Raw genomic sequence first — 14,332 nt, forward strand, 5'->3', positions numbered from 1 at the left:
AAAGAGTTGGATGCAACCGAAAAAAATGACTCAAGAAAAAAAAATTTAATTATCTACATAGTGGACCCAAAGATTTTCCCCCAGTCCAAGCTGCTCAGGACAACCAGAGTAGAGCTCCAAGGCCCAGGTCCGGAGTAGAATTTGCAGTTCCCCAAAGTGGCAGGACTAGCCAGCTGCTAGGTCTTGACTCACAGCCCCAAGAGCCAGGGCAGAAGCACATATGTTTCTACAACTGGTGGAGCAGAGCACCGTTTATCATGCTCCTTCCTTCAGGCCATAGTTCAATCTTCTTGAGGAGCCATCATCTCAAAACACCTGGAAAACGCCTGAGTCACCCTAGATAAACATGCACCTTTTCAAGTGTTCAACCCCAAACCCATATCATTGCTGACTCCCTTCTTTGCACCTACGTTACCATGAACATTACTTGTCAAGAGCATTTAATTGGGGCACAATTTTTCCCTAACCATAATGAGCAGTAAGTTCCATCCTAGTAACATCCTTTCTCTTTCCTCCCAGCCAAGCGAGTATCCTGACATAATGCCTTATGCACAATAAAAGCTTAAGAAATATTTGCTAAAAATTGAATTGAGTTATACCGGGTTTAGGGAAAATCCAATCTTTCCTGCTTCCAAAGACTTTTGCATGCATTTGCTTTCCACTCTCTTTCCTTCACTGTCCCCTCATCCCAGAAATTAAAAACATCCACAGATCTGCCCTGGGCCTCTGTGTTTTTCCATCTGAACCGTTAGACTCCTGCTCCCACAATGACTTTGACTTGTACCTTTGACTAAGACAGAGAAAAGAGGTCATTTCTTTATTTTTCACGAAAGAGATGTATTTTGTACCAAGTGAAAAAAATTCAGATTTCCTCCTTCCCTGGGAGAACTATCTTAATGGGAGGGTGCTGCCCCTACTCTGTTGAAATGTCTCTGATTTAATATCCTCAGCCTGAAGACATTGGCCAAGCTCCGATAGTCAACGCCCCAGAAGGTGGAAAAGTGGACTTGGAAGCCTTCAGCCAGTTTACAAAAATCATCACACCAGCAATTACGAGAGTGGTAGATTTTGCCAAAAAGTTGCCTATGTTTTGTGAGGTAAGGAAATAAATGTGTTTGGAGTTCATTTTGGCTGGGCTTGTATTTTCCTGTGTTCCTATTCTGCAGAATGAATCCATAGACATCCCCCATAATGGCTGTTGTTGAAAATCTCATGTAATTTAGAAAGAAGTTAATCATCTGAAAGCGGCAGGGGAGACAAAAAGGGGATACGCTCATTAAAATTTCTCATTCCCCACCTTGGTCCAGGCGCATGTAATTACCCTTCATCTGTACATCCCAGGAGAAGTGGAGAGGCCCAGATTCCTCTAAAATCAAAACTAACATGGTGCCAGAGGCCTAATCTAGTCCGTCCCTTTCTCCCAGGAAGATTTAAACCATCCCCTGAAGATAGCCCTCTACCCTTAAAAAAAAAAATACTTAATCTGCATAGAAGGGGGGTGGATAGTTGTCATCCAGCATCCCAGCAGTCCTTTCCAAGGTCTGATCTAAATCATTCCCACTGTCTTTTAAGTCATATGTGGGGCCAGGTTTTCTGCTTTTGGCTTTGTTTGTTTGTTTGCTTTTCTTTTGGGTGATTGGTTCCTGGAAGGTACCAATTAGCTCATCCTTCACTTCTGGAAGTAAATAAAACAGAGAGGAGACCTAGGCTGTTTGCCTCTGCGGGGTGGGGCGGGGGGAGAGGGGAGGGAGGGGAGTGCTCAGTTTCCTCAGATGGAGTAGCTGTCCTCCGTCAGGCCATTTATGTCTTGGAACCAAGAGCCAAAGGAGGACCAAGCCCAGAGACTTGTTGAGATCGCTCTCCACCCCCTGGGTGACCCACTCCCAGACCTCTTTTAGGGTCCCCTCTCCTGGTGATATCATAAGAGCACAGAAGTCATAGCCAGAAGGAACCTAAACAGTCCACCTCTTCTCTTTAAAGATAAAACTAGGCCCCTAGGACGTGACTTGTCCAAGGTCAACCACAACTAAAAAATGCTAGAATGGGGATTCGATCTCAGGTCCTAGGATGCTAAATTCAGTGCTCCTTCCACTATAGGCAGGGTCTTGAGAAAGGCCCTGGCCGTGGGTATGCAGCCTTAGGACCAAAGTCAAGCATAGCTTATGCCTGCCTCATAATAACACCTAACATTTATATCACACTTTAAGATTTGCAAAGCACTTTATGCACTTACATATAATCTTATTTGATCCTCGGGAAACCCCTATGAGAGAAAGAGATGCTATTTTACATTTTGCAGATAAGGAGACTGAGGCAGAGGCAGATAAGTGATTTGCCCAGGGTCACATAGCTAATAAGGATCATTCCATGTCCAGGCCTATTTACTGAATGGGCCTTACCTCACTCTAAGTGAGTACATGAAAAGGCTTTAGCCTAAAAGGGCCAGCATCTCCCATTGCATCCTGGGCCATCTCCAGTCGTCCTGGTGAGTAACAGGCCACTGGACCCAAATGGCTCTGGAGGAGAAAGTGAGGCTGGTGACCTTGCACAGCCCTCCCTCCCTCAAATCAAAGTCAACTGCAAGTTGTGTCATCATTTCCCTGATGCCATGGTTCTCTTCGAAAACAAAGGACAAACACAACTGGGGTTGCACCCACTTTACCATCTAGCTACCTAAGACCCAGTACTTCTGGGTCACCTCCAGCCCTGGTGGCAAAAATCTAAATGCAGCACATTTTTCCTGGGTGATAAGACACTCTCCATTCTTGTGTCATTTTCAACTCCCTCTCTGCTTTTATTGTCAAGGAGGCTTCCCATTGTACCAGCCCCTAGCCCATAGGGAGGAAATTTATTTAGTTCTCAGCTACTGGTTCAGTTCCCACATTGGCCGTGGCATATTGAGTCCATTGCTTCTGTGGCAAAGAGCCGGCCACGAAGGGGGTAAAGATCCAGGAACAATCTGATACTATAACAACAACATTGTGCAGAGAAAAAACTTTCCATTCAATTTCATTTTAAAGAAAGGTATGAACCAGAGTGGGAGAGACACAGGCCTACTCTTTCCTGGACTCCCCAATTTCAACCTTTTGTTTCCTCTTTTCAAAAAAGAAAGGGGCCAAGCACTGGCCTCTGACCTAAGCCAGGAGCATGCTGGAAGAGCCCAGGTGTGAATTAGTCAGTTCATAGGCAGTGTAGTAGATAGAGCACCTGGGTCTGGAATCAGGAAGGCTTATCCTCCTGAGTTCAAATCTGATCTCAGGCACTTACTAGCTGTGTGACCCTGGGTAAATCACTCCACTCTGCCTCAGTTTCCTTATCTGTAAAATGAGCTGGAGAAGGAAATGGCAAAGCACTCCAGTATCTTTGCCAAGAAAATCCCAAATGGGGTCAGGGTCAGACATGACTGAAAAGATTGAGCAACAAAGTGGGTTCAGTTGACCTTGGCCTCTGAAAGCATGACTCCAGTGGCTGAAGTGGACCATTGCCAGTTTCCTTTCACTGCTGATGCACAGACATGCGATGCCCCACTGGGCAAAGACCAGCTCAGCCTCTGCCTAATGGGGTGCTCAGTGCATTACTGACTGGGCTGCCAAAAATCACCCATGGAAACTCGCCAGATATATATCCTTTCTGAAGCAGCTTTGGGAGGTCCCTCTGCCAGGTGTCACAGCGTGTGGTCTTTGCCAATAAACATGACAGGCAGGAGGAGTCTGGGAGAATAGCCCTGAGTCCATCCTTCCTGCAAATGATTGAAAGCAGTTACCTGCTCAGGTGCTAGGAGACATCCCATCAGGGGCCTAAAAGCTGCTTTTAAAGGAAAAGGTACTTGGCAAGATTGTTTTCCTGCCTCCTAAACTGTGGGGCTTCAGAAGCATTCATTAGAAGTGCAGTTCCTGATTATAAATAAGCATTCCATTAGCATCATTTTCCAAACTTTGTTAAAATGAGGGTTTCTGCTTTAGCTACCCCAAGGTTTCCCTTGCCAAGCTAGTCCCTACTCTAGTCTGCCACCCTCTGGCTGGGAGACATCGTTCTGCACAATGAGTCCCAGACTCAAGGTCCCAGGCTCTGGGTTCACATCCCACCTCTGCCTTGTGACCTTGGACCATCATTGACTCTCTCTGGGCTTCACTGTCCTAGTCTGTATAATAAGGTGGCTAGACTGTGTGACCTGCTAGCCTCCACTGACATCACTGAGCTCCTGGTTGGTTTGTTGACCTCTCCTTTACTGATACTGGCTGATTCTTCCCAGCTGCCATGCGAAGATCAGATAATCCTGCTGAAAGGCTGCTGTATGGAGATCATGTCCCTCAGAGCGGCTGTGCGCTATGACCCCGAGAGTGAGACTTTAACCTTAAATGGGGAGATGGCTGTGACGAGGGGCCAGCTGAAAAATGGAGGCCTTGGGGTGGTGTCTGATGCCATCTTTGACCTGGGCATGTCACTGTCTTCTTTCAACCTGGATGACACTGAAGTGGCTCTCCTTCAAGCAGTCCTGCTCATGTCTTCAGGTGAGGATACTGAGCGGGGCTCCCCATCACCCACAGAGTGGTTGTCCTTCCAGCCAGAAATAGAGATACTGCTCTTGAGTTTTCATGTTCTCTTTGGTTGTGGTTTCATGGCTTGTTCGCTCTCCTTTGTGTAGGATTGTTCAATTGGACCCTAGCTAAGTGGCCTTGAGGACTAAGCTATCTTTATCCATACTTGTGCAACAGTCCTCCCTCACCCATGGAGGGTCAACGTCATGGCGTCCTGGAATGCATGTTTCATTGAGATTGTCCAACCCTGCTTCTTTCTGTTTTGCTAATCTATAGGACATATACAAGAGTGACTGGACACTCCATTCCACTCTTTGTTTTAGATTCGAGGTCTCAAAAGAAAGCAGTGGTCAGGGAGTCAGGCAGCCCTTGGTTGTGACATGTAATTTGAAATGCTTAGTCTAAAGTCACATAGTCTAGTGGGAAAAGTACTAGATTTTGGAGCAGAGGACCTAGGTTCAATGCTGGTCCTCCCTCTTACTCTTTGTGTGACCTTGGGCTAGGAATTTCACAGTTTTCCCATTTTACAAACGAGAGGATTAGTCTAAATCAGAAGTGCCAAACATGAGGTCCCATAGGCTTCCCATGTGCAGCCCAAACCAGATTAAAATGTAATCAGAGAAATGTTTAACAAAATAAAAAAATATATAGTGCAACATAGATAATGTTCATTTGTGCTTTTCTAAGTCAATGTACAGCTGCCGAGGATCCATGTCTGTTTGAGTTAGACGTGGATGGTCTAGATGACCCTTTTAAAGGACTTATCAACTACAAATCTATCCTGTCACTTAACCCGACTACAATCCTGTGATAGTGCCAAGTATGACAAAGTATGTGACCTTGGTCAAGTCCTTTTCTTAGTGGATTTGACATGGTGGTTTCCAAGGTCCCTCTCTGGCTCTAACATTTTGTGATTGTGTAGAATAAAATCAGCTGAGCTGATTTTCCTTAGTTAACACTATATTAGAATTCTCCATTGAAGCACTAAAGGAGTCACCACTGGTATTCTCATTAATGGCGCTGTAACATATTAGAAAGGTCCCAGACCTGAGACCCCAATGACCTGGGTTCAAGTCATATTAGAGTAGATAGAAAGTAATCCTAGGAAGGGCAGAGGGATCCGGGAAAACCTCCTGAAGGAGGTAGGATTCAAGCCAAGGAGGCCACTGATTCTGAGAGGCAGAGCTGAGGAGGGGAAGCATTATAGGCATGGAAGATGTGACCTTAAGTAGTCAGCCAGCCAAAAAAAAATACAAAACCCACAAAAGTTTCCTATAGCAAATATTCCCTGTTTATACCACATGGAGGTTTGGGGCATCATTCTGAATCAGGGAGGGATGTGGACCCTCTGGCTCTGGTTCTGCAGTCCATAGAAGGGGTTGCCTTGGGAGGTAGTGAGCTCTTCAGTAAGGCAAGTAGGTAGCCAAATGGACACAGTGCTAGACTTGGGGTTAGGACCCACATTAATGACTGGACATTGTCACTGTCTGCCTCAGCTTTCTCAACCATAAAATAGGGATAATAATAGCACCGACCTTGTAGGGTTGTTGTGAGGATCAAATGAGATAATAAAGCGTTTTCCTGACCTGGAAGTGCTATAGAAAAGTTAGCTCGGATTATGTGTTGATCGGAGAGGGAAAAGCTGGGGCAGAAGAGACCTGTTCCTAGGAGGCGGCAAGCATGTCCATTGTCATCAACAAGCATCCTGAACCTTTTATTCCATCTTTGAGAAGCAGCCATTTCATTCATTTTCACAATAGTCTGTGAACATGACATAGAAGAGGAAAGCCGTGTGTCTCAGAATCACTCTCTCTGAGCTCCTTTGAGGAAGAGCAATGTTAATGATAATAAACTAAGCATCCACTGGGTGCCAGGGAGGAGACTGGGAACTGGGGATAGCAAGACAAAACGAATACCAAAATGAAAACCGGAAGGAAATACCAAGACAAAAATGAAACAGTGCCTGCCCTCAGAAAGCCTCCATTCTATCATAGGAGCCATTTATGAACAGATAGCAGAATGTCATTTCCTCCAAGATTCAGCTCAAGTACCACCACCCCCACCCCGGTACTGCCTGGAGCCATCCCTGGTCCCCTCAGCTGCTGGGGAATATGCTCTCTCCCAAAAAGACCCTTTATTCATTTTGTACATATTCATTATAAGCTTATACGTGTACACACAGTGTGTTTCCCGTTAGGATGTAACCTTGTTGAGGGCTAGGACTGTTTCTCTTTTGTATTTGTATTCTGAGCATCTAGACAGTGTCTGCACATGGTCAGGGCTTAATAAAGGCTTCTTAATTGATTAATCATGGGCATATGCAAAATAAATACCAGGTAAATTGGGGGAAGGGCTCATAGCTGAGTCAATCAGAAAAGGCTTTATGTACTTAGTGATGAATTCTAAGAAATAGAGCCATGAGGAGGGAGCATGTCCCAGGTGCAGAGGAAAGCCAGAGCAAAGGCATCATTGTGAGGGACTTTAAAAGCCAAAGTGGGTTCATATTTCCTCCAAGGCAGCTAATGACTCAGTCGATAAAGAGCTGGACTTGGAGTCAGGAAGATTGCTGGCCTCGGACACTTAATAGCCGCAGGACCCTGGGCTAGTCACTGAACTTTTATCTGCCTGTGAAATGAGGATAATAATATCAGCTGTCTCGCAGGGTTTTTATGAAGTTCAAATGAGATAATATTTGTAAAACACCAAGCACAGTGCCAGGCACATAGTAGGTACTTAACAAGTGTTTGTTTCCCTTCCTAGAGGCAATAGGGAGCCATTGGAGTTTATTGAGAAGAGAAGTAACAGGCTTAGAACTATCGATGCTTTAGTAAAACCACTTTGGTAGGTATGGGGAGGACGGATTGATGTAGAGAGACTTGAGAAGAGGCTATTGTAATAGTCCAGGCAAGAAAAAGTAAGGACCTGAATCGGGGTAGTGGCTCCGGGCATAGAGAGACAGGGATGGCTGAGAGCAGTACTGAGGAATGAGACATGACAATATTTGGCAACTGATTGGCTCTGTGGAGTCAGAGGGTAGGAAGTCACGGATGTGAACCAGGGCGGCTGCAAGGATGGTGCCGCCCTTGGTAGAAATAGGGAAATTTGGAAGAGTAACATTGGCGGTAAAAACAATGAATTCTGTTTTGGACATGTGGGGTGTTTGAGCTGCCCGTGGTAGATCCAGATGGAAATGGCCAGTGGGTAGATGGATATGAGCAACTGGAACTCCGGAGACTTTAGTATGGCCAGATCCCTAGAGTTGGGAATCATCTGCATAGAAATGATCATTCAATCCATAGGAGCTGATGAAGTCACCAACTGAGATGTAAAGACCAGAGCTTTGTGCTGGACCATGACCAATGAAGTTTCTTTTGCTCAGTTATTTCAGTTATATCCGATTTGTCAGGACCCCATTTGGGGTTTTCTTGGCAATAATACTAGAATGGTTTGCCATTTCCTTCTCCAGCTCATTTTACAGATGAGGAAACCGAGGCAAACAGGGATAAGTGACTTGCCTGGGATTATACAGTATCTGAGGTCATATTTGAACTCAAGAAGATGTGTCTTCCCTATTCCAAGCCTATGCACTATGGCGCCACCTAGCTGCCTGTACAGACGCTACAACTTATAGTTTGGCTGAGTTGCCTGGGGCCCTAAAAAGTTAAGTGACTTGATCAGGGTCCCACACACAGTGCTGTCCGTGTCAGAGGAAGGACTTAAACCCAGGTCCTCCTGACTCTAAAGCCAGTCCCTTGTACACTACATGATGTTGCCAACCATGAGACAAGTAATAATAACCAAGACTGATACAGTTTATATGGTTTTTTTGCAAAATATTTTATCTTAGAAAATTTGATCCTCACAACAGCCCTGTGAAGTTAGGTTACAGGCCTTTCTATCCCCATTTTACGGATGAGGAAACTGAATCTCAGAGCACTTAAGTGACTTGCGCAAAATCATACAGCTAGTAAATGTCTGTGGGCGGCTTGGTGGCACCACAGTGCACAGAGAGTCAGAAAGACCTAAGTTCAAATCTGGCCTCAGATACTTACTAGCTGTGTGGCCCTGGACAAGTCACTTAACCCTGTTTGCCTCAGTTTCCTCATCTGTAGAATGAACTGGAGAAGGAAATGGCAAAACACTCCAGTCTCTTTGCCAAGAAACCCCAAACGGGGTCACGAAGAGTCAGACGTGACTGAAACAACCAAATAACAAAGTAAACGTCTGAGGTCAGATTCTATTCACTATACTATCCATTCTTTCTGATAAAAGGGAAAGATTTTGACTCAGAGAGCCACATTTGAAGTATATTAAATGTAATAAATTGCCATTACACTGTTCATCTTTTAAAAAACATTCACCAACTTATTAATATTGTCTAAATTCCCATCACCTAGTCTAATGACCACCAATCCCTGAGATTAGAGTTCTCACTTCCAAGATAAATCGTAGGTAGATTTTAGCATTTTATGTTTGCAAAGAACCTTACATAGCTTGTCTTGCTTTAGTATTTGAGCCTTACAACAGCCTTGTGCAATGGACATGATGGATATTATCCCGATTTTACAAATGAAGAGACTGAGGCTCAGAGCGTTAAGGTGACTTGTCCACAGTCTCCCAACTAGCAGTTCTCGGGGGCAGGGTTAGAACCCAGGACTTCCCAACCCTGGGTTCCGGCACTCGACCCCCTCTGCCACGCCGGCCCTCATTGATAAATAACGTTCAGATTTTTGCCTCCTCTCCTCAGATCGCCCGGGGCTTGCCAGCGTGGACAGGATAGAGAAATGTCAGGAGGGTTTCCTGCTGGCCTTCGAACATTATATCAATTACCGCAAACACCACGTTGCACACTTTTGGCCAAAGCTGCTGATGAAGGTGACGGACCTACGGATGATCGGCGCCTGCCACGCCAGCCGCTTCCTGCACATGAAGGTGGAGTGCCCCACAGAACTCTTTCCTCCTCTGTTCTTGGAAGTGTTCGAGGACTAAGAAGGACTGGTTTGGTTCTCACGATTCTGACAATGCTACTTATGGGGTGTCGTTCCATTCCATTGCCTAGCTCATTTGTGTTTCTCTGTATCTTGGGGGGGAGGGATTTTTATTGTTGTTGTTGGGAGGGGAAGGCTGTTGTTGGCTTTTTTTTTTGCATTGATATACCCAGGTGAAAATGTTCCCCCGAATGTGGGTACTTGTGACTATCACGGTCCGTCCTCCAGTCCGTGGGTGTGGATGCTTTGAAAATGGCCCAGTAGCGAGGTGGGAAGAAAGCTCAGGCGTTCACCAGCACTAAGTGATCACCAGCGTCCATCCCTCCCCAGTCAATGGTGATACAAAGTAAAGCTGAAAAAAAAATGAGCGACATATTCTGTTGTCTTGACTTAGTGAAGGACTTTATGGGTTAGGTTCCATTTTGTAGGGCACAAAGAAATCTTGCAATGAATGTAGCTTCCATGTACATGTCCGTCCTCCCCACCCCATGATCTGTAGCATCTCAAATCCTCACTCTTGCTCATTTCCTTAAGACAGCCCTCCTCTTCCTTCCCAAATAGATACGTAGATAGACCTAGGACCTGGAGTGGGGCTTTAGGAGGCGTTTAGTCCAAAATCTTCTACTTTACAGATGGGGAAACTGAGTCCCAGAGTGGTTAAGTGATTTGTCCAGAGATACATGTCCATTAAGTGAAAGAGCTGGGAATTAAAACCTAAGGGCCTCTGACTGGAAACCCAGCATTTTTTCCACTGTACCATGAATTATACCTTGGATATGTAACCATAGGGATATCTGTTCTCTGTCAAGTCAGATATATCTTTAAATGTAATATTTCTCTGAGTTCCCACTCAACACAGGGAGTAGATGGGTTTGTTGAACTAATGGAACACATCCAGCATGGGGGAAGGAAGGGGTTGGGTGATCACAAGGAAATCTCTGCCAAGGCCAAGGACTCTACAATGCACAGGATAGTATGTTTACAAGAGGCAACCATTGTGATGTGTTTCAAGGTGAAGGAAACTTGAACATGAACCCAACAGATTTACCAAACGCAGTCACTTGTTGATGGTGGTGGTTCTTTCTCATTATCACTAAAGTTATGTGCCCTCATTGCCTAAATGAGAGGTGATTTTAGCTGAATGGACAGCCGCTTTCCCTGCAGATTAAATCTTCTAATCAAAGGCAGCAGTAAAGCATCGATCTGAGTCTCGCTGAGGAAGCATTCCAAGGAAAGAGATGGGCTAGAGTTAGGTTCAAAGCAGAGGAAAAATGAGGTGCCCAATGGTCCCATTGTAAACTGGTACTTTAGAGAAAACCTCCCATTAATCTGAGACATCCATTTAAAAAATCACATACACTTAAAAAAAAAAAGACATGCATAAAATCAAAGAATCAGATGTGGAGCTGGAAGAAAACTCATAGGTCTCTTTTCATTTACAGATGAAGAAATTAAGGCCCAGAAAAATTGATTGACTTAGCTAAATTCATAGCAGTAAACAATGTCTGAGGTAGGATTTGAACCCTTGATCCTCCGCCTTTACAGCCAGTAAAGCTGCCATTCCCCATTCCCAGCCCTTTTTTTCCCCAGACTTAAAATCTATTGCAAGAACGTTAACATGAAGTTGCTTGTTTTTTGTTTTGTTTTTGCTTTGAAATCAGACTTAGAACATTGAATTTTCACTATACCATGAAAGAAGTAAGCAGGATTTGAACCTAGCTCCTCTGGCTCCAGATCCATGTCCTTTCCACATGGCACGCTGCCCCTCTCACCAACACTAATAAATTTCCCCTGAGTCCCTGTATAGAGCTTGACAGTTATTTATTAGACAAAGATAAAATTTCACCTCTTTCCGTCTTTTTCTTGTACTATTGTTCCAGGAGAGTATTCAGAATAGAAGTACCTGCAGGCTGGCAGCTAGGTGGCACAGTGGATAGAGCACTGGGCCTGGAGTCAGGAAGACCTGAGTTCAAATTTGGCCTCAGACACTTAGTAGCTGTGTGACCCTGGGCAAGTCATTTAACCCTGTTTGCCTCAGTTTCCTCATCTGTAAAATGAGCTGGAGTAGGAAATGGCAAACCACTCCAGTATCTTTGCCAAGAAAACTCCAAATGGGGTCACAAAGAGTTAGACACAACTGAACAACAACGAAGACCTACAGGCCACTCAGCTTTGCCCCCAAATCATTAGGAGAAATGGTAAATATTAGAAAATATCATATGTGGAAAATCAGGTAGTAAATTGCCACGTTCACTTCTTTTTATTTCTTTAAGATGACAGAGTTTTACTAGATGGTCATTAAATATCCCTCCAGCTCTAAATCCTATGATACCATGACTACATGGTCCTATTCAACCATCAGCAAGCTTCTATTAAGTGCCTACTACGTGTCAGACATTGGGAATACCAAGACAAAAAATAAAATACTCCTTCCCTCAAGGAGCTTATATTCTAATCTTATGAACTTCAGCAAATTGAGCAAGAATGTGTTCATTGCTGTGGAATTAATCTAAATGATACAATAGATAAATCACAGACAGACCTATCTCTTTACTAACCCATCCAGTAAAATTTGGAAGCTGTAGGCACTTTCAAGGCGAGAGACTCTGCAAACCTCCCTGATTAGTCACATTCAAAGAGCAGCGTGGGGTCATAGAAGGTGTTCCAGACTGGACATTAGGAGCCTGGGCATCTGGTCTCCACCTCATCTATAAAATGCCATAGTCATTCTAGATGGTTTCTAATGGTCCCTTCTAGCTTTCAAATTCTATGAAAATTCAGAAATTCCAAATTTTCAGAAAAAAATTCAGAAAAATTCGAAAATTCAGAAAATAATATTTTCTTCTTACAAACACCTTCTGTTAGACTGGCACTAAGTTTATGAGCAGACAACTGATTCACATTCCTCTTAACAAAGAGTGCATGAGCTAGTTATAAGCAAAATAAGTAGAAAGAGGCAAGAAATCCATTTGGAGAGTGGGGGCCAAAAGGCACCAAATAGCCAGATGAGATAGAAATAAGTCATGGAAGGTTTGGAAGGGGAAAATAATTCAGAATGTGCCAACCAACCCATGAGTGGCAAGGGCGTGGCTCCTTTAGGAGTGGAACCGAATACCTGCCAACTACACAAAGGAATCAAAACTCTAACAGAAGTCTTCGTGCAGTTTTAAGCTGTTGATGCTCCATCAGGTACTGACTCCTTTTAGGCTGTTATAGTCACCCTAAGACTTTTGGCACCACCTGTACTGTCCCTGCTCTGTCATCTCCCCCTAGATTGTTGGAATTTATCTTCCCCATACAAATTTCACCAAGTCAGCATCCTTGAGTATGTGCTCCGTAGACATCTCAACTCCCTCTTTGCAACAGAAACATATGGCCATCTGCTTTGCTTCTGCAAAGGATCAAAAGAAGGCAGAACTTGCACCAGTCTGAGAGAAAGCAGGCTATTCAAGGCATAAAGTTAATTATGGGGGAGGGGCAGGGTGGGGAAATTGGATGGGTTCCCACCTCATTGAATCAGTTAGCCCCAATATAGCATTATTATTTTCCAAGTGAATTCTAAGTGAAAAATCAAACACACCTTTATTTGCTAAGTGACGCTAGACGAGTCACTTAACCTGGCTAGGCCTCAGTTTCTCTGTAAAATGAGGGGGCTGGACCCAGTAAATCTCTAAAGTCACTTCTGGCTCTAACCCTATGCTGTGATCCTTTGTGTAATGGAAAAGGAAAAGTCAAGCTTAGTGGAAAGTCCCTGTGGATTGCCTATGCCTCCATTGATGTGAACCCCCACAGTTGGTCACATGCAAAGCATGCTTAGGTTGCATCAATGCAGCACAAAGGATAGTTATCCTGAAATTCTGATTGATGTAAACAGCCAGACTGACTTAGGCCTGAAACCTTAAATCTAAGTTAGTCTGGTTGGCTAGCTACACTGATTAAATCATTTGGAAAGGAGTGAGCTTTGGAAGTCATGTTCACAATGGATCGATCTCATCTTTGTGCATCACACTCAAGTTCCCAAACCATCTCAGAACTCCATCCCATGAAAACTAATTGTGAGGGGTCGTCTTGGATTTTTTTCCCATATGCCAGGACTTTAGGTTCAAATATATCTCTGAATGAACAGAATTCTCCTCTTGCCTTTGAGGGTAACATTCTAACGAATCTGAAGATTTCTGTGGGACCAGATTTCTCACTTCTAAACCCCTAAACTATGGGGAATGTTTGGTGTATGTGGTCTCTATTTCCGCTCATCAGCTTAGCAGTTATTTCCAAACTCACTGCAAATGGCGATCTCTTCATTTCTTTTATGGTTCTACCAAAAACACCGTGTGCCGCAGCCGAGCTTTTTGTGGTCAAGTGAGCTTTGCTCCTTAGCAACACGCTTCAAATTTTAACTCCCCAGTCCTGCGATGTGCAGACATCTGGGTCTGGAGCAATGCCTATGCAGTTTTCCATGTGCTAATTATATGGTAGGTAACACTCTGCCAAGCTCTAGGATTTTTAGAAACCCAACTCCGCTCCAACCATGCTAACCGTGAGCTTTTCTTGTGACTTTGGTGTATAAGTATCAACAATCTCCCTGTCCCTTCCTCTTCACCCCATCCCTAAATCCTGCCTTTTTGGAGCTACTGGTCACTCTCAAAATGTGTCATTGTTAGTGATGTATTTTTATTCTATGGAACGCTAATCTCTTTGTGTCATACTGACCTTAAGTTGCATGAATCATAAATTTGAAAATCAATCTTATGGTTTGGAAATGTAGCCAGCATTTGTAAGGCTAAACCTTTTTCATTAACTGAATTT

General features: G+C 44.1%; 1 protein-coding gene across 5 annotated transcripts in view; it reads left to right on the plus strand.

The window, feature by feature from the left end:
- THRB (thyroid hormone receptor beta) overlaps positions 1-11,371 on the plus strand; it is a 432,256-nt gene extending 420,885 nt beyond the window's left edge. For all 5 annotated transcript variants that reach the window (XM_036759243.1, XM_036759246.1, XM_036759242.1 and 2 more), the window contains exons 9-11: positions 951-1,097; positions 4,253-4,511; positions 9,286-11,371. In XM_036759243.1, coding sequence (XP_036615138.1) covers positions 951-1,097; positions 4,253-4,511; positions 9,286-9,527 — 648 coding nt within the window. In that variant the 3' untranslated portion in view covers positions 9,528-11,371. The remainder of the gene's footprint in view (positions 1-950; positions 1,098-4,252; positions 4,512-9,285) is intronic.
- Positions 11,372-14,332: the final 2,961 nt, after the last annotated feature.

The sequence above is a fragment of the Trichosurus vulpecula genome, chromosome 5, assembly GCF_011100635.1.
Source record: "Trichosurus vulpecula isolate mTriVul1 chromosome 5, mTriVul1.pri, whole genome shotgun sequence".
Lineage (NCBI taxonomy): Eukaryota > Metazoa > Chordata > Mammalia > Diprotodontia > Phalangeridae > Trichosurus > Trichosurus vulpecula.